This window comes from Lutra lutra, chromosome 10 (genome assembly GCF_902655055.1).
Source record: "Lutra lutra chromosome 10, mLutLut1.2, whole genome shotgun sequence".
In the NCBI taxonomy this organism is placed as follows: domain Eukaryota; kingdom Metazoa; phylum Chordata; class Mammalia; order Carnivora; family Mustelidae; genus Lutra; species Lutra lutra.
In genome coordinates, this window is record NC_062287.1 from 21,017,048 (window position 1) to 21,036,610 (window position 19,563).

The following is a 19,563-nucleotide window of genomic DNA, read 5'->3' on the forward strand; positions in this document are numbered from 1 at the left end:
CATTATCTTGACTTAAGCCTGTCGTTGCATAGTTCCCTTTGCTTACAGAAAATCTCCAGTCAGATAAAGCAAGGTGACCTCTATATTTTGTTCTCCTGTTAGACTTCCTAGGGTTTTAGAAGGACATGTAATTGCAGAAGTAAACCGGCAGTGCAAAGAACAGGACGGGGGCCTGGGCAGGACTAAATGAGGAAGGTGGTCCTGGGCGTCTTTGGACGCGGCGTGGGAAGGGCGGGGTCGGAGGACTGCATTTCCCAGGCTCCACCGCCCCTCCTGGCCCCGCCCCCTCCGCAGCTGCGATCCCGCCCCCTCCACCCCACCCAGGGTTGCGCGGCGCGGCGCGCCTAGCCTCGGCTCCTCTCGGCTCGGCGCCCGCCCGACTTCCCAGCGGCCCCGTGCGGCCCGGGCATGCCCAGTGCGGGCGCAGCGGCCCCGGCCCTGGGAGCGCCCGGGCGGGACCTGGCGGCCCGGCGCGGAGGGTCCAAGAGGAGCCCAGTGGGTCCGCGGTGGGCGAGGGGGCCGGTCGGGCCGGAGCCGCGGCGGCGGAGCGGCCGGGTAGGTGCAGGCTGGCCGAACCAAGGCCACTGGCGCAGCGCAGCCGGCGCGCGGCTGGGGCCTTGCGAGGCAGGGGCGGCGAGGGCGTGCGAGGGAAGGGAGGGCCCGAGCGCGGGGGTGCGTGGTTCTAGGCAGGGTCCTCGGGAGGGGACCCCTAGCAGGAAGGTTCTGGCGGGATCCGGACCAGGTCAGGCCGCGGGACTTAGCACGCAGCCCCACGCGAGACGCTGCCCCAGGTGCGGCGCGTCTATGTTTAGCTCTGCGTGTGACCGGAGGTGAGCGTGCTCAGTACCTCGTGCGCGGCTGGGTTGCGAGGGGAGACTCTGTTTCCGGTCGAAATTGGCAAGGAGCTACGGCGGAGACGGGTGCCAGCTGACCCGTGGACTTGAAGCAGCCCGTGAAACCCTCGAGAGAAGCGAGGATGCTCAGCCTTTCTGCACCTGGTGTGGGCTAGAACAGCTTCCTGCTTTCCGGACTTGGGTTGGGTGGCTTAGAAATGAAAGGACAGGATTGTGCCTCGGAAGATTCTTCACGAGTTCTGATGACTATTAGGGATCTGAAGGCCACCTGTACTTCCAGGTTCAAGAGAAGTTGTCCATGGGGTGCTCGGGTTAAACAAACTCATTGCAAAGCTTGAGTAAGAAGTAGTCCCGACTGAGGGTTAGAACACCAGGGTTTTTGAAGTTCGCAGTAGCCATTCATTTGCTGTCATCTTGGGCAAGCATTTAACTTCGGAGACTCAGTTCTTCCATCTGTAAAGTGCTGAGAACCAGATGCATCTTATTTCCTTCCAGCTCAATAGTAAAGTTCCCCCTGTGTGGTCTTAAATGGTGGCAAGTCCTATTTTTCTCCGTGCCTCAGCTCTTTTTCAAACCGGGCAATTCACCAAGTATCCGTGAAGGAAGGCTGCTAGGGTCTCTGTATAGAATTGAAGTGACTTGTCCTTAGACAGCCGCTTTACGTCAGTAGGTAACCTGTCCCTTGTAATGTTGGGAAGCCAGGTGTTAGTGGCCACGGTTCAGATAACACAGCTGTTCTGGACTAGAGCTGCAGAGCAACTTGTCAGGGTCCTGTGAGAAATCCAGACCGAGTGATTGGCTTCCTCCAACTCCAAGCTAGCTCAGTCTTTAGTGGGATTGGGTTTATATATGTTACTATTTTTCAGTTATAACACCTTCTATTCAAAAGACCTGGGAAGAATTTTAATATCCTTAATTTACAGAGGAGGCAGTAGCTGGTTAAGAGTGAATCCATGAGGGGCGCCTGGGTGGCTCAGTGGTTAAGCCTCTGCCTTCAGCTCAGGTCCTGATCTCAGGGTCCTGGGATCGAGTCCCACATTGGGCTCTCTGCTCTGCAGGGAGCCTGCTTCCTCCTCTCTCTCTCTCTGCTTGCCTGTCTGCCCACTTGTGATCTCTCTCTGTCAGATAAAAAAAAAAAAAGAGTGAATCCATGATAATCTTCAGAAACTAGTATGGTGTATTGAGTAGTTACTAGTTACCTGATAGTGAGTTACCCTGTCACCCCGAGGTGTTTTTAAGTGGGAGTATTCACAGAAGTTTCTGAACCCTAGAAACTTCTGTATCTGAAGTAATGGGTTTTGACCTTAGGAGCAGATGGTACATACAGTATTATGCAAGTTGCTTTCCTACTGCTTTAGTCCCTGCTCTTCTGGTTCTGGGTGGCAGTAGTCCAGTTGGGTCAAGGTACAGTTTGAAGTGGTTAAATGTGTGAGGGAAAAGGTGCTTATGTTTTGAAATTGGGAGTTTTATACAAGGTGCTTATGAAACTCTGTCATAATTTTTAGAGCTGGGTTTTTTGTTTACCTGAGAATTACTTGAAATGAGAAAGCTGTAGTGTTTTAAGGAATGTTTATACACAAACTTTTTGGACCTAGTTTATATTCCACTGTTTTTGTATGCTTATTAAAATCGTGTGTGTGTGTGTGTGTGTGTGTATATATATATATATATATATGTATATATTTAAAGTTGGAAAAATTGGGGAGGCCTATCTGATAGTCTAGGTGGGATGGTTTCACATTGTACCTTAAGCTTACTTGTGTGCCAGAGGGCCATGTGTGTGAAGTGCATATTTAGTAACTTTTGCCAGAACTTTTGTCTTGCTCTTATATTTTCATTCAGGCGTTTGAGGTTCTACATCAAGTATAACTACCGCTTACGAGGATACTGAAATGTAATTATCACTCATTTCCAAATCCTCAAATATTTGGAATGTGTAGGAGGGATAGTTAGGGACATCAGGCCCAGAGAGCAGACTCCTGGTTCAAGAGCACATTTACCCCCACGTAAAAATGAAAGGGTGGGAAGTGACTTAAAAATTGTATTGCTTTCAGGTTTCAGCAGTTATAGCTATACCTTCACTTAGTTCCCTGGGTTAGTATCTGTGGAAGTGCCCAAATCTGTACTCCCTGTAGAGATGTAAGTATGTGGAAAAGGTCCTTATGTAGACATATACATGAAGTAACTTACCTGTGAGATACCTATTTGTTGCCCCATTATGCTCCATCTGTTTCCAGGTCCTTCATGATGAAAGATTCTGAGATGCTTCTCTCTCCTCTGTGTAGCTGGTAGTTGGGGTGGTGAAGAGATGGCTGACAGTGTCAAAACCTTTCTCCAGGACCTTGCCAGGGTGAGTACCTCAATGTATCATCTCTTGATCTTTTTGTTGCAGGAACTGACTAGGAAATCCTTTAGGTTTTCAGGGGGAATTTTTGTTACATTTGTTGGGTCCCTCACCTACAGGTTTTCATTCTCATCCACACTACTCAGGAGATTAAGTATTTATCTTGTGTCTTCCAGAAGCTTGGGAAAGCTATCTAGTGAGTGTCTCTAGTATCAGAACCTTGGTTAGTTTGACTCCAGAGCCTTTTTTCAAAATGCTTTGTATTTTGGAATAATTTGAGACTTACAGAAAAGTTGCAGAATAGTTCAAAAGAGTTCCCCTATATCCTTCACCAGCATTATTTTATATAACCGTGGTCCACTAGTCAAAATTAATCAGTGAACATTGATAGACTGCTATTACCTGAACTACTTTACTCCTCTTTACATTACAGAACCTACTTTCCCTCCATTCTACGTGGTGCAAATGACGATGCACTAGGAAAATGTCCCATAAAGATCTATTTAGGACTTAGTAACTCAGATTAACCAATAGCAGAAAATTCCGTCATAGTGGGTGTCTGAGGCTTATGCCCTAGTTGTAGCCTCTGTAGCTGTATCCTGGGAGCAGGGGGATCCTTCCTCAATGGGAATGCTCAAAAGTTTATTACTTTCAAATAAAAGAGGGGGAATTGAAGGAGTATCTTAGAAGGGTCAAAAACGCTTCATGCAATGAGATCTACTTTTTTATTTTATTTTATTTTATTTTATTTTAATTTTTTTAAAAGAATTTATTTATTTGACAGAGATCACAAGTAGGCAGAGGCAGGCAGAGAGAGAGGGGGGAAGCAGGCCCCCCACTAAGCAGAGAGCCCGATGTGGGGCTTGATCCTAGAACCCTGGGATCATGACCTGAGCTGAAGGCAGAGGCTTTAACCCACTGAGCCACCCAGGCGCCCCTTTATTTTATTTTTTAAGATTTTTATTTATTTGAGAGGCAGAGAGGGAATATGAGCGGGGGAGGGGCAGGGGGAGAACCAGACCTCCTCTGTTGAGCAGGGAGCCTGATGTGGGGGCTTGATCCCAGGACCCCGGCATCATGACCTGAGCCAAAGACAGATGCTTAACCAGCTGAGCCACCCAGCTGGCCCGAGATGTACTTTCAATACCTTTACCTCATCTTGCCATTCTGATGCTACAAAATTTCAACCCTGGATCAGTTCTACAATGTGCTGTTAATGTTAGTCTGCCCTAGTAGACTGTAAGCATCTTAGAGGTGGGGATCCTGTCATCGTCCTAGCACATGTAAGGCCCTCAGCCATTTGACCTTCACTCCCTTAAATGTTTAAACAATTTGTGGAAGATTTAGAAGTTCAAAGCAAAACAAAACTCTGCTTGTAGCTAAAAAGATCAGGTGCGCACTGTGCCAATTTCTGCTGTCAGTAGTTGGTTTGTCCCCACTTGGCCGATTCTCATTTTCCTGTATCCTGGTGGTTAGCTTCAAAATTTGTAGTAGCTGGTAATAGGTAAAAATGCCATTCTTGAGTCCAGATTGGCCTTCGCATCCAGAATGTCTTTTTCCCACCTACTCTCTTTGAGACTGAATATCCCAGTGCCACCGGTCTACTTCGGACATAAATCTGTTGTGGCACATAATTTAAACTATTTTTGTTGTTTTTGTTTGGTTGTATACTTTTCGTGGTCGGTTACACGTTCCTCGAGCATTTTCGTATGACCGGTATCTAGCTTGTTGAGGATGCCTAATATGTGAATGGAGTTCACAAAAAAAAAAGGTAGTTTTTGGAACTGGGGCGATAGGCAATTCTGGGGTTTGTAGCACTAACTTTTCCACTGGCGGGGAAGTGCCTCTGTCACTGTCTTTATAGAGTTAACCCTCTCTCTCTCCATAGAGTCTTTTTTTTTTTTTTTAAAGATTTTATTTATTTATTTGACAGAAGAGATCACAAGTAGGCAGAGAAGCAGGCAGAGAGAGAGGAGGAAGCAGGCTCCCCGCTGAGCAGAGAGCCTGACGTGGGGCTCGATCCCAGAACCCTGGGATCACGACCCGAGCTTAACGTCTGAGCCACCCAGGCGCCCCAAGAGTCTTTAAGGACATTCTTTCCTCCAGCACTACTACCATGTTGTTTCTGTCTCACGTGGCATGCTCTCATTCTCCAGCTGTTTACATCTTACAATGATGATTTCTTTGTCTTTCCCCAATTGTGGTCCAGCCTCTGGTCCTTTATAGAAACCAGTATTTAATTTGTCCTTGTATCCCTGGAGTTTAGTACAGGGTATAGGGCACACTAGAGGTATTTAATTAATACGGAAAGAGTATAGCGGAGGGCAGTAACCAGACTTTTGATAGTGTTAAGTGTGGAGGGATTCGAAAACCACTGTTTTGTGCCCATGTTACTGAGGCTTGGTTTGGGCAAGAATTGTAAATGGGTACTGAATCTCAGAGAGAGAAACTTAAATGAGCAGGATATTTGCCTGGTTGCAGTGGTGTCTGCCGCAGAGGGCCTACTAGTGGCAAGAGGAGAAATTTGCAAACATACAATGGGGAAGCTGGATAGCACCTTGACTGCGTATATAAAGTAACATCGCCAGCAAAGGCAGACAGATGCCTTTCTCTGCATCTAATATTTAGAAGGACACCTCAGCCCGTCTTTGATACTCCTGCCAAAAATGGGGTAGCCTGGGTCTAATCATGAGAAAATGGAAATTGAGGGAACCATGAAATAACTAGCCTCTATACTTGAAGAAGAAAGATAGGCTGAAGAGATGTGTCTAATTAAAGGAGGCTAAGGAGATATGACAGTAAATGTGGCATGTGATTCTGAACTGATTTCTGACATATGCAGAGTAAACGTGCTATAGAGAGCATTGTTGGGTCAAATGGAGAAACTGGAATATGGACTGGGGATTAAAGTATTTCAGTATTAAATTTCTGGAATCAATAACTTGTGGTTATAGAAAAGAATATCCCTCTAGGAATACACATTCTGCAGGTGCCTGGATGGCTCAGTTGGTTAAGCATCTGCCTTCGGCTCAGGTCATGATCCCAGGGTCCTGGGGTCGAGCCCTTCATTGGGGTCCCTGTTCATCTGGGAGCCTGTTTCTCCCTCTCCCTCTGCCACTGCCCTTGTTTGTGATCTCTCTCTGTCAAATAAATAAAATCTTAAAAAAAAAAAATACACCTTCTCATATGGGGAAAATGTGTGTGTGTGTGTGTGTGTGTATGTAAATAAATTTGCCACATTTATTATTACTTGGTAAATCTGGAGAAAGGATATTTGGAAGTTCTATTCTTAAACTGCTGTAAATTTTGAATTACATCAAACTATCAGGGCTCCCTTAAGCCACGTGGCAAAAATAAGTTCAGTGGTTTCCACTGTTATTTCACTTTAATATATGTAACTTAGGAAAATCTTCTCTGATCCATAATCCTTCCTCTTTAAAATAATACCCTTGGGCACTTGAGTGGCTCAATCTTTAACCATCTGCCTTTGGCTCAGATCAAGATCCCAGGGTCCTGAGATCGAGCCCCACATCAGGCTCCCTGCTCAGCCAGGCACCTGCTTCTCTCTCTCACTCCCCCTGCTTGTATTCCCTCTCTCCCTGTCTCTCTCTCTCTCAAATAAATAAAATGTTTGAAAGGAAAAATAATACCTTTGTCTATAGGGAATCAAAGACTCCATCTGGGGAATTTGTACCATCTCAAAGCTAGATGCTCGGATTCAGCAAAAGAGAGAGGAGCAGCGTCGAAGAAGGGCAAGCAGTGTCCTGGCACAGAGGAGAGCCCAAAGTATAGAAAGGAAGCAAGAGAGGTGAGGAGTGGGGGCTGATATTGGAAAATGTCCGAGGGGGAGGGACTTAAGGAAGTGACTAGTCCTTAGTATAGAATTAGGACCCTGTATAGTCACTTGGAGTTTCAGTACCCCATTATTTGCTTTTTATGTTTTTTTCCCAAAAAATTGTTACAGGAGACTCCCTCCCTCCCCCCACATTGAGTTAAACTAGAGTCTAACAATCATGCTTGCTCAATGTCATGGCGTTTTAAAAAGACAGAATGGTGAATCGAGAACCACAAAAAAAAAAAAAGTCTGCTTCTAGAATTTTTAGCCTTTTCTCATTGAGACTAGGAGAACATTGGAAGAATAACAGGTGCTAGGAGATTAACGGTAATCAACAAAATGTCTAAGGTGGGGAGTGACTGAGGTTATGGAACAGCCTGTGTACCTTATGAGCTGAATACATATGATCTTTTCCAGTGAGCCACGTATTGTTAGTAGAATTTTCCAGTGCTGTGCTTGGAATGGTGGAGTATTCTGGGTAAGTTCTTTTCCTTAAATGCCAGGTGCCTTATCTTCAGATTGTTGCTATTATTAATAGTTCTCAACCCCTGTCTTGAAACCGAGACAACTAGCTTTCATACGATGATGCATGCTTAAGACCGTAACTGAGGATCCTGTGCCCCAGCGGTGATTTTATTCCCACACGAAGAACACTTGTATGTAAATGTCAGGGATTACCCTAAATATGCATGTTTTAATTTATTTATTTTACCTTTTGAGAGAGAACACAAGTGTGGGGCAGAGAGAAAGGGAGAGAGAATCTCAAAATAGGCTCCATGCCCATTGCGGAGCTCAACACAGGTTCGATCCCATGACCCTGAAATCATAACCTAAGCCAAAATCAAGAGTCAGACACTTAACTGACTGAGCCACCTAGGCCCCTCTACACCTTTATTTTTAGGGTGGCTCAGCTCTTAGACATCTGCCTTCGGCTCAGGTCATGATCCCAGGATCCTGGGATCGAGCCCCTCATCGGCCTTCCTGCTCGGTGGGAAGCCTGCTTATCTCTCTCCCACTCCCCCCCAACTAGTGTTCCCTCTCTCTGTCTGTCTCTTGCTGTCAAATAAATAAATAGATAGATAAGATAGGTACCTCTGTCTGGAAAGTAATGACACTGAAAATTGGAGCTCTTGTTTTAAGGAAGAGCTTTTAATGTTTACTTGATTACTTCTTTCCTTTAGTTAAGTCTCCTCTTGTTCTATCGAGTGTTTATTCCTGTACTACAGTCGGTGACAGCCCAAATTATTGGTAAGTATAGGCATTGCTGCGTGCCATCTGCCTGGGCTGGGGGTGGGAGGTATATCCCTGTCTCTCTCAGTTTATTGAACCCTTCTGTGTACCAGGAGCTTTAGATGTTTTTAGCTCAAGCCTCTCAACAACCCTTTGAGTCGGTACTGTTACAGAGAGCTTTTTTATGGATGAGGAAATAGAAATTAGTTATTGAGGTTAAACCATTAGTAAGTGGCAGAGCTGGGATTGAAACCCAGGTAGTTTCTGCATAGCCTGTGCTGTTGGAGCACTGTGACATCTCACCACTGGTAAGCAGCACAGATGGCTCCTCTGACTTCGAGCTGCGGCCGAAGACTGTTGTGTGTCCGAAAAGGAAAACTACCTGAAGTCGGTATGGTGATGCACTGGCAAGAAACATAGCTGGGGGGTGAGGGAGGAGAGTCACCACCTCGGGGTTCCATATTTGGTCTTTTTTGTTTTTCATTTCTTCAGTTAAACTGACAACTCTTTTTTCCCCTTTTTCCAGGTGATCCATCACTACATGGAGATGTTTGGTCGTGGCTGGAATTCTTCCTTACGTCCATTTTCAGTGCCCTCTGGGTGCTCCCTCTGTTTGTGCTTAGCAAAGTTGTAAATGCCATTTGGTTTCAAGTAGGTCCATGGTGGAATGGAGTCTGGGTCCTGCAGCATGATGGGGTTGATGGGTGGTGGGTTGATGGGTGGCAGGTTTTAGCTTGTGGTTAGTGGCCGTGCATGGAGTACTTTCATAGCCTGAACCTTTCTCGCTGCTGATCTTTGTGCTCTTGTAAAATGGAATTAGGTCTCAGGTCACAAAAGCCTCTCATTACCAAATGTCCAGGAGCTTTTGTCACCTGGCAGATCTCATGGTAAACCAGTGGCCTTAGCTTTGGGGATGGGTGGCGAAGCCATCTTATTCTTGTTTTGGTGAGCTACTTTCTCTGTTGCAGGACATAGCTGACCTAGCGTTTGAGGTGTCAGGGAGGAAGCCTCACCCATTCCCTAGTGTCAGCAAAATAATTGCTGACATGCTCTTCAACCTTTTGCTGCAGGCTCTTTTCCTCATCCAGGTGAGACTGGCCTTCTGGGTACATGGGCAAGTTTTGAAAAACGGTTCACTAAAGGGAGCGCCACAAAGCTGGGGTATTGCCCATATGCTGGGGCACATAAGCTTGATGGGAGGTAATGATTTTTAAATCACTTTTCACAGAAACAACTAGAAAATTTAAAAATTGTGAAATAATAAGCAATATAAATTTACGTCCTCTACCCTGCCCACGGGCATTCTCCACTCCCCCGCTGTTGAGAAACTTGAGGGGCATCTGTGAGGCTGTTTATACAGGTGGGGGGATGACTCACAGTGGCGGGTGGAGAGTGTTCAGTCTCTGAAGCTGTGGGATTAAGATTTTCCATATTTGTTCTTTAGGGGATGTTTGTGAGTCTCTTTCCTATCCACCTTGTTGGTCAGCTGGTTAGTCTTCTGCATATGTCCCTCCTCTACTCACTGTACTGCTTTGAATATCGTTGGTTCAATAAAGGTGAGTCCCTATAAAGAAACTCAGAAGTAGGAGGTCTAGTTTAGAAATGCTGCCAGGCAGACTTCATGAACTGTTCCAACATTTAGGCCCTTGGTAAACCATCTTTGGAAGGAAGTAGGCTCTTTGGCAAGAGGGAATTTACACTTGGCTTAGGGGGTTTTAACCCATAACTTTGCTGCAGGAATATGGCAACGTAACATTACCTTCATGATGCTTAATGTGATGTAGCTCTAACCGAGTCATATAATGGCATAAAGGAGCATACATTTTCCTAAATTTGAGAAATTAATTTGGTGTCAGTGCTTTCATATTCTCTGGAGGATATTTTAAAGACCTTGGCATCTTTGTACAGGTATCTATGGTTGGAAGAGGTTAATTGATTTCTAGAGAATGGCTGCCTTTTTATTCGATACCTTGATTTGTTTGAGACTGATCATGACAGAGCATGCTGTTGTAATTCATAATTCTTAGCAGGTTTGAAATTGTGATTATTGAATTGAAAAACTTCTCACAGAAGTCTTATATCGTATTTGGACAATTCCAGTTTACATGTTTAACTGTTCCAAATGACAGACGTGTACCTAAAACTCAAACCTCAAATAATTTGTCTACTGTGTTTAGTCATTTGATAAGAGGAAGTAAGCAATCTTATTAATTTTATTGGCTGTCTTGTTTTAGGAATTGAAATGCACCAGCGGTTGTCAAACATAGAAAGGAATTGGCCTTACTACTTTGGATTTGGCTTGCCCTTGGCTTTCCTCACAGCAATGCAGTCCTCATACATTATCAGGTAGTTTGGTGAGAGGGACATGATGGGGACTAGTAAAATACTCAGTGTAGAGAGCATCTTCTGTATGCCTGGTTTTACGGTAGGCATTTTCTGTTCTTATTTGGCCATTAGGAGGCCTGTAGACCTTTTTCTCCTTGACAGATAGTCAAGACATTTGTCAGTTATTAAAATCTAGTCTGCAAAATCCTAAATGCCGTATTCTTTTTTTTTTTAATGATTTTTTTAAAAAGATTTTATTTATTTATTTGACAGACAGAGATCACAAGTAGGCAGAGAGGCAGGCGGGTGTGGGGGGAAGCAGGTTCCCTGCTGAACAGAGAGCCCAATGTGGGGCTTGATCCCAGGACCCTGAGATCATGATCTGAGCCGAGGGTAAAGACTTAATTAACCCTCTTTAAAAAAAAAAAAAAAAAAAAGAATTAACCCACTGAGCCACCCAGGTGCCCCCTAAATGCTTTATTCTTTTATGTTGCTCCCAGGGCAGTGTTTACCATAGCCAGTGCTTAGGAAAACAACATTTTTTTGAAGATGTGTATGATAGATGATGGTTTCATCAAGCCATGATGTTAGCTCTGGAGGCAAGGGAAGGAACTCTGGGTTTCTAATCTCTTTTCCATGGTCATGGCTGTCATGAAGGTGATTATTTCTCTTCTGTTTACAGTGGCTGCCTCTTCTCTATCCTATTTCCTCTATTCATTATCAGCGCCAATGAAGCAAAGACCCCTGGCAAAGCATAGTAAGTACTAGCAAGTATCAGCTAAAGTGTAGTAAGCTGTTTCTGTGTAAAGGATCATGGCTATAATCTCACTATTACAGGAATGAGACTTAAAAAAAAATAAATCTTTTACATTGTAGGAAAGAGTTAATATACACTACGATGAGAGAAAAGCACTTGGAATATATCCCCTAATTTTTCCAGGCATATATGCACATATATTTTAAAAAATGATGCTATTATACATATTATTAAAATTCAACAATTCATTGAAGATAAAGCACTGTAAACACTTCTAGTGAGACCCATTTTTATAAGAATGGCCAACTTTTCATAGTAGATCATGTGATCTGGCTGCATGAGTTTATTGATACTGATAGTAAAACAAAGTGTTTTTTTTTTTTAACAAAGTATTTCTTAATATTTATTTGAGCAAGAGCATGAGCCTGGGGGGAAGAGGCAAAGGGAGAGGGAGAAGCAGATTCCCTTCTGAGCAGGGAGCCCGATATGCGCTTGATCCCAGGACCCTGAGATCATGACCTGAGCCAAAGGCAGACGCTTAACCAATTGGGCCACCCACATGCCCCAAAACAAAGTTTTTTTTTTTTTTTAAGATTTTATTTATTTGACAGAGAGAGAGGGAGAGATCACAAGTAGGCAGAGAGGCAGGCAGAGAGAGAGGGGAGGAAGCAGGCTCCCTGCTGAGTGGAGAGCCCGATGTGGGGCTCGATCCCAGGACCCCGAGATCATGACCTGAGCCAAAGGCAGAGGCTTAACCCACTGAACCACCCAGGTGCCCCAAAACAAAGTATTTTAAAATAAATCTTTAGTGGAGTGCTTGGATGGCACAGCCAGGTGAGTGTCTGACTTTTGATTTTGGTTCAGATCATGATCTCAGTGTCGTGAGATCGGGCCTCATGCTGAGCACAGAGCCTTCTTGAGATTTCCCTCTCCCTTTTCCTCTCACCTTCCCCCGCCACTCAAGCATTTGTTCCTTTGTGTATACATGCTCTCTCTCTAGAAACAATAAAAAATTGTAAAAAATGAAGTGAATCTTTAGCAATAATAATAGCACTTCTAAAGCTTTGCCATTTTAAAAAAAGTTTAATCTTTGATCAATTTTGGTTAAGTCAGTGAGGATACATGTATTAGACGTTTCAGATCTGTTTCGGGTGTTCACTTGCTCTTGCTACCCAGCAATGCTTAGTGTAATGGCAGTCTCTGGTGTAACTGGCTTTCCCTTGAAACTCTTGAAAACTAAGCACATGTAGTATATGATATCTTCAGACATAGCTTGAGGTTTATAAACAGCCATAGAAAAGTATTTCTCCAGGTGGGAATGTAAGCTGGTGCAGCCACTCTGGAAAACAGCATGGAGGTTCCTCAAAAAGTTGAAAATAGAGCTACCCTGTGGCCCAGCAATTGCATTACTGGGTATTTACCCCAAAGATACAAATGTAGTGATCTAAAGGGACACATGCACCCCAATGTTTATAGCAGCAATGTCCACAATAGAGAAACTATCGAAAGAGCCTAGATATCCATCAACAGATGAATGGATAAAGAGGATGTGGTGTATATGTATGTATATATGTGTGTGTATATATATATGTGTGTATACACATAAACACACACACTGGAATATTAAGCAGCCATCAAAAATGAAAACTTGCCATTTGCGGCGACATGGATGGAACTAGAGGATATTAGGCTAAGCGAAATAACTAAGAAAGACAGTTATAGTATGATCTCACTGATATGAGGAATTTGAGAAACAAGACAGGATCATAGGGGAAGAGAGGAAGAAATGAAAGATTAAAGCAGAGAGGGATACAAACCATTAGGGACTCTTAAGTTCAGGAAAACGACTGAGGGTTGCTGGAGGGGAGGGGGATGGGAGGGATAGGGTGGCTTGGGTGGTGGACATTGGGGAGGGTATGTTCTATGGTGAGTGCTGTGAATTATGTAAGACTGATGAATCACAGACCTGTACCCCTGAAACAAGTAATACATTATATGTTAATTAAAAAATAAAGTACCTCTTCAATCAGAATCAATGTTAATGTAACTTCATTTCCTCTGAGCCTTCATACTTCAAATAGTGATTCCATTGCACTCATAACAGCAGCCAGACCCAGCACCTTTTTTAGCGGCTGCCTGTTAACCCATGTGTTTAATATCTGTATGGTGCTTCCTTGATCAAATTTCAGTTGTCTTGTTTTCCCCTATGTCATTTTAAGTTTAATGTAGTCAAGTACGTTGTCAAGTAATTAAATCATTAGATTTGATCAACCGGGGATCTAACAAGTTGGGTCTCTTGCCTTTCAGCCTTTTCCAGCTGCGCCTCTTCTCCTTGGTGGTTTTCTTAAGCAACAGACTTTTCCACAAGACGGTCTACCTGCAGTCCGCACTGAGTAGCTCAACGTCTGCAGAGAAATTCCCTTCACCACATCCATCTCCTGCCAAACTGAAGGCTGCTGCAGGCCACTGAGCCGCCTGCCATCCAGAGGGGATGGGTGGGATTGGAAGGAGGCCGTAGGAGCTCTTTTCCTTGTCCCTTCCTCTACCAGGGAAGGCAGGACCCGTTCTGCCAAGGGCCCTCTGCGTATTCCCTTCTCTCTGAGGAATTGGGATTTTTGTCTGGTGCGCTTAAGGCAGAATCTTCCTGACACCAGTGTGTGGATTTTTAACACCGGTGAGTCTGAACGGACCACAGGTTTTTCTGTAGCTCTTTTCTAGCACTTGCCAGCCCCCGTGCCTGGACTGATTGGAATACTATTTTTGTCCCTGTGCCATTGACCCTTCCAGTTCCCCATCCTGCCTTCCACCACCCTCGGATGAATGGATTTTGTAATCCTAGCTGTTGTATTTTGTGGTCCTGTTTTTGTTTTTTGTTTTTCTGTGAAGCACATATATTGGATGTGGGAGGTAAAGGAGTATCTCATTTGCTCCCAATCACTCCCTTTATAGCCATCACTGTCTGTTGTTTCTTGTAACTCAGGTTAGATTTTGGTCTCTCTTGCTCCACTGCAAAAAAACAAGCCTGAAGAGATGGGACAGGAGGAAGGACCTCACAGCCAGATCTGCTGGGTTTTGAGGAGTGATTTTCTTTCTTCCCCTTGAAGGGGAAAAAGCTTTTTTCACTGGTACATTTAAAGTTCCCCAGCTAAAGGGAGGTACCAGTTCTGGACAAGTGCCACTGCAACACCGAGTGCTCAGAGAACCCGAACTTGGAACTCTGAAGGTTGGAAGTGTACTGCTGGCCACTGCCGGGTCTGTCTGGTATTTCAAAGGAATATTGGGTGCTGCAAATAGGAACTGAAGGGGTAAACTTATTAAACCCATTAAGCCTGCAATTGGTTGGTGTTTTCCTGTCACTTTAAAGAGACTAAATGGGGGGGGGGGGGGGGGCAGATGTCAAAACACTTGTCCAATTTTAAAATGTCACAATTAAATGTGAGCTGGTTTCCGACAAGCGTGTAATGGTTGAATTTTCAAAAATCGGCACCCTGTGAGATGTTAAAAAGTTTAAGTGGAACACACGACTTTGGCTTGGACAATTTGATTGTTTTTTTGAGAGATTAGTCCTGAAAAATGTTTCCTGAGGAAGTATGGATTATTTGATTATAATCATGTTTACATCTTAGAATTGGGAATTGTTTTAAAGTCCATATGTATGTCCCCTGTGTATTCACGAAGGGAGAGAGATCTTTCAGGTTTCAGTGTACTGAACATTTGCATGAGGGAAGAGATTAGACATATGATTAACAGAAACCCACATCTTAGCTGCTTGAAATTTGCATTTGTACCAACTAAGCTGGTTTCAGTTTAGAAGGGTGAGGGGTTAACTGGATAAACCCCCCCATGATTTTTTTTTTTAAAGATTTTATTTATTTGACAGAGATCACAAGTAGGCAGAGAGGCATGCAGAGAGAGAGAGAGAAGAGGAAGCAGGCTCCCCACTGAGTAGAGAGCCCGATGCGGGACTCGATCCCAGGACCCTGAGATCATGACCTGAGCTGAAGGCAGAGGCTTAACCCACCGAGCCACCCAGGCACCCCAAAGGCCCATGATTTTTATCCAGTGCTGTAACTAGCTACAGAAAAATGCTCGGGGCGCCTCGGTGGCTCAGTGGGTTGAAGCCTCTGCCTTCAGCTCCGGTCATGATCCCAGGGTCCTGGAATGGAGCCCCGAATCGGGATCTCTGCTCAGTGGGGAGCCTGCTTCCCCCCTCTGTCTCTCTGCCTGCCTCTCTGCCTACTTGTAATCTCTGTCTCTCAAATAAATTAAAAAAAAAATTTTTTTTAAATGCTCAAAGTTGGAAGTGAGGAATCTGTAAAATTTTATTAGTGTTATCGAAAGACCAGGCCTGTACAAAGAAGGATGGATTGGGCATATCTACAGTAGAAATCAGGCAATCATTTCAGATGAGATGTCCACAAAAGCACTAGGGAGGTGGGTAGGAAATTAGGAGCAAAGGGAGAGCAGGCTCTATTTTCGCTGAGTTCAGACTGGCAATTGGAGGCAAACTGAAAGGGAGGGAGATTGTATTGCTAAACATGAGAGAGCTTGAGATTTAACCATGCAACCAGTAGGATCTAAGGTAGCCTGTTCATAAAAGTTCTTTTCAGGGAGAGGCATCAGCTTGAACAGGCATATGGGATTCAAAACTGTCCTTGTATCCCACCTAGAGTTCAGTTGTCCATGACAGCAATCGAAAAATTGGAAAGTGGATACTTCAGACCCAAGTACGTTTGCTGAGTCTGTTGGAAACTTTTAAGTGGACAGATTCACATACTGACTTGTTAATTGCTCTACACTTAGGAGCCAAGATAAAGTTGAAGAGGAATTGTGACAGACTGGAGCAAACCCAGAAGAGGACAGCCAGTGGCTAGAGGTTTTTGAACTGCCTTAAAAGAATTACAGGTGTGGGAATTAAAAGGCAACTACAGTTGTCTGTTCACTGTCCATTCTTTTTCCATCCTCTTGTATTTTCTGTTTAGCCCCCATCAAGACTACTCTGGTAAAAGCTATCAGCTCAGTATTACAATGGCATAGATATTTCCCTCCTCCCCCGTTAACATTCCTCCTATGCTATATGACCCATAGAAGTTAAAAGGACTTTTAAACCGTTGACCGACTTCAGGTCGGTGTAACATGCCTTTTAAACAATGACAGCCATGCATCAGTGAAGTATTTTGGATGGACCTAAAGTGAGTCCATAGAGCGAGTCAGGAATCAAGTGGGGGAATGGATGACTTCATCATGTAACATTTAAGTGCCTTCTCTGTTGGGCATTTTGCAAAGGATTGGGAATTCAAAGGTGAACCAGAAAGATGATTAGTGTCCTCTTGGACCTAATTGCACAGTGAGGGAGAGTGGCAAGTGATCAAGCAAATTTTAAAAAATAACACATTCAAACAGCTACTAGTTTCCATTTCCATTTCCATTCCCACTACTTTTCAAAGCTAGATAAAACATTGGATTTCAGGGAATCTCAGCAAGGTGAGAGGTTAGGCCACTGTACATTCAGCTTCCTATCCTTGCACTCATTCTCTGATTTCAAGTTTCAGTGTTCTTTAGTCCTTTCAAACTGGTGGGGAAAATAGTGCCCATATGATCGAGAGAAATCTTATTTCAATAAGTAGTTGTGGATAAGCAGCATCAGAATCACCTCTGGAGCATTGCACCAAATGCACATACCACCTGACACTGGAGGAAATTTAATTTCAGAACAAAAGGTAACTTTAAAAATTCTAATAACCACTTTCTTAGAAATTTGGGCAATTATTGCATCCTTTTTTTTTTTTTTTTTTTTTTTTTTAATTTTTTATTTTTTTCAGCATAACAGTATTCATTATTTTTGCACCACACCCAAATTATTGCATCCTTAAAGTAAGAACAGATTGTTGTGAAAACGGGACAGAACTGAAAGCTCTTGGAACGTAAAGCAGTTGTGGAAGTAAATGAAATGGCTTATAAAAGTGACAGGTGTGCGCAGACATTTTTCCAAAGAAGACCTACAGATGGCCAACAGACACGTGAAAAGATGTTCAACATCACTCATCGTCAGGGAAATGCAAATCAAAACTACAGTGAGATTCCACCTCACACTCGGCAGAATGGCTAATATAAAAAACACAAGAAGTGTTGGCGAGGATGGAGTGAAAAAGGAACCCTCATGCATTGTTGGTAGGAATGCAAACTGGTGTGGCCACTGTGGAAAACAGCGTGGAAGCTCCTCAAAAAATTAAAAAATTATAAATAGAACCACCCTATGATCCAATTCCCATTACTGGGAATTTATCCAAAAAGTACAAAGATACTAATTGAAAGGGATGCATGCACCCTTATGTTTATTGCAGCATTATTTACATTAGCCAACCTGGAAGGCTTTGAAAGGTGAGTGGATAAAGAAGGCATACGTGTGTGTGTATACATAAAAAGTGAAAAAAGTGAAATCTTGCCATTTGCAATGACATAGATGGAGCTAGAGAATATGATGCTGAGTGAAATAAGTCAGAGAAAGACAAGTGCTATAAGATCTCACTCGTGGAATTTAAGAAACAAATGAGTGTAGAAAAAGGATGAACCAAGAAACACTCTTAACTACAGAGAACAAATGTTTACCAGAGGGGAGGTGCTTGGGGGGCTGGCAGGAAATAGGGGAAGGGGATTAAGGAATACACATCATGAAGAAAAAACATAAAATGATAAAGTATGTAAGTGACAGAGAGGAGCCTAAATTAGAGAATTGCAAGATAAAATCGAGGAAGTTTCCCAGAACATAGAGCAAAATGATCAAGACATGGAAAACGTTAATCATGGAAATGTCGAAGAATCAGGAGGTCTGACATTCATCTAAATAGCACCTCCAGAAGTGAGAACAGGAACACTGAGACAGGAATAAAACCCAAGAAGGTTTCCTGGACTGATGATGACATTGGTGTATTCAGATAGAGCCTGCAGAGAATAAAGATGAAAATGAGAGCAAAAACGAAAACCTACCTAGATGGGATTTCTAAGGAAAAGTCATTTATCCGAGAGAAAAATGGGCTACTTACAAAGACTGTGATTCACATGGGCATTAGATTTCTCAGGAACAACTCCAGATAATAGTACGTAAAGTCATAATGCCTTTAAAAAGGATGCTTTTTTTTAAACTAATTTTTTTAACTTTTTTTTTTAAGATTTTATTTATTTGACAGAGATCACAAGTAGTCAGGGAGGCAGACAGAGAGAGAGAGGGAAGCAGGCTCCCTGCTGAGCAGAGAGCCCGATGCGGGACTCCATCCCAGGACCCTGAGATCATGACCTGAGCCGAAGGAAGTGGCTTAACCCACTGAGCCACCCAGACGCCCCTAAACTTTAATTTTTTAGAAGAAGATTCTTATTTGAGAGATCACAAGTAGGCAGAGAGGCAGGCAGAGGGGGAGGGAGAAGCAGGCTCCCTGCCGAGCAGAGTGCTGGATGTGATGTGGGGCTGGATCCGAGGATCCTGAGATCATGACCTGACCGGAAAGCAGAGGCTCAACCCAGTGAGCCACCCAGGCGCGTCCCAAAAAGGATGCTTTTTTTGTGTGGTCATGTGTATAGGGGACATGGGTCCCCATTTTGTTCTCATAATTCTAGCCATGTTATAAAGGGCAAAAACAAAGGGCATTATTTGCTTTCCATTCAGCTTTTCTGAAAAAGTTACTTGAAAAATCTACCAGAGGGAAAAATAAATCCAAGAAATAGATGGCTAATTAAAACAAAAAACACCCTACCAAACATGAAATAATGAAATAAGTGCATTAAAAAGAAATCTTGGTAACATAGCTTTGCAGCACACTTGGAAAGGCAGATGCTGGGGAGAGAATCTTCAAGAAGAAAATAAATACTGTTTCTCTGGTGCGCCTCAGATGAGATGAAGGTATGTGTTCTTTTGATTAATGATGTAAAAAAGGTAAGTAGCCACTTCAGGAAAGATCATGAGCTCCACAGTAATGACCTGACTCCTATAAAGCAAGCAAAAATAGCATTATTCTAAGCAATTGGTGGAATAGTAAAAATGGTGTTTCTGAAAGAGCCAACTCAAAACATTTGGTCCAGTAAAGCAGGAGGGAGAAGGATTAACTAATATGTTGAAATCATGTATAAACTCTGGGTTTACAGTAATTTCCCCCGTGACTTTGCTATCCCAACTTTCATTATAGATAAGACTTTCCCTATCAACTGGGAGTAAAGAATCAACCTT

At 43.5% G+C, this 19,563-nt stretch overlaps 1 protein-coding gene across 2 annotated transcripts; it reads left to right on the forward strand.

Moving 5' to 3' along the window:
- Nucleotides 1-342: 342 nt before the first annotated feature.
- Nucleotides 343-14,796, forward strand: EI24 (EI24 autophagy associated transmembrane protein). 2 transcript variants are annotated; one of them, XM_047747358.1, is made up of 11 exons: nucleotides 343-555; nucleotides 3,140-3,204; nucleotides 6,861-7,006; nucleotides 7,451-7,511; nucleotides 8,215-8,281; nucleotides 8,790-8,914; nucleotides 9,232-9,351; nucleotides 9,708-9,819; nucleotides 10,498-10,609; nucleotides 11,271-11,345; nucleotides 13,653-14,796. In XM_047747358.1, the coding sequence occupies exons 2-11, from the start codon at nucleotides 3,163-3,165 to the stop codon at nucleotides 13,813-13,815; spliced, it is 1,023 nt and encodes a 340-aa protein (XP_047603314.1). In that variant the 5' UTR covers nucleotides 343-555; nucleotides 3,140-3,162; the 3' UTR covers nucleotides 13,816-14,796. The 2 variants fall into 2 exon arrangements, with proteins under 2 accessions (XP_047603314.1, XP_047603313.1); XM_047747357.1 differs by having other exon boundaries at nucleotides 406-555; nucleotides 3,092-3,204.
- Nucleotides 14,797-19,563: the final 4,767 nt, after the last annotated feature.

What these genes read in the sequence shown, in the direction of transcription:
- EI24 (XM_047747358.1), top strand. Translation starts at nt 3,163, where the DNA reads ATGGCTGACAGTGTCAAAACCTTTCTCCAGGACCTTGCCAGG. An exon ending in GGAATGGTGGAGTATTCTGG is followed by an intron (nt 7,512 to 8,214) that starts GTAAGTTCTTTT and finishes TCTTTCCTTTAG; the next exon opens with TTAAGTCTCCTCTTGTTCTA. An exon ending in AGGCTCTTTTCCTCATCCAG is followed by an intron (nt 9,352 to 9,707) that starts GTGAGACTGGCC and finishes TTTGTTCTTTAG; the next exon opens with GGGATGTTTGTGAGTCTCTT.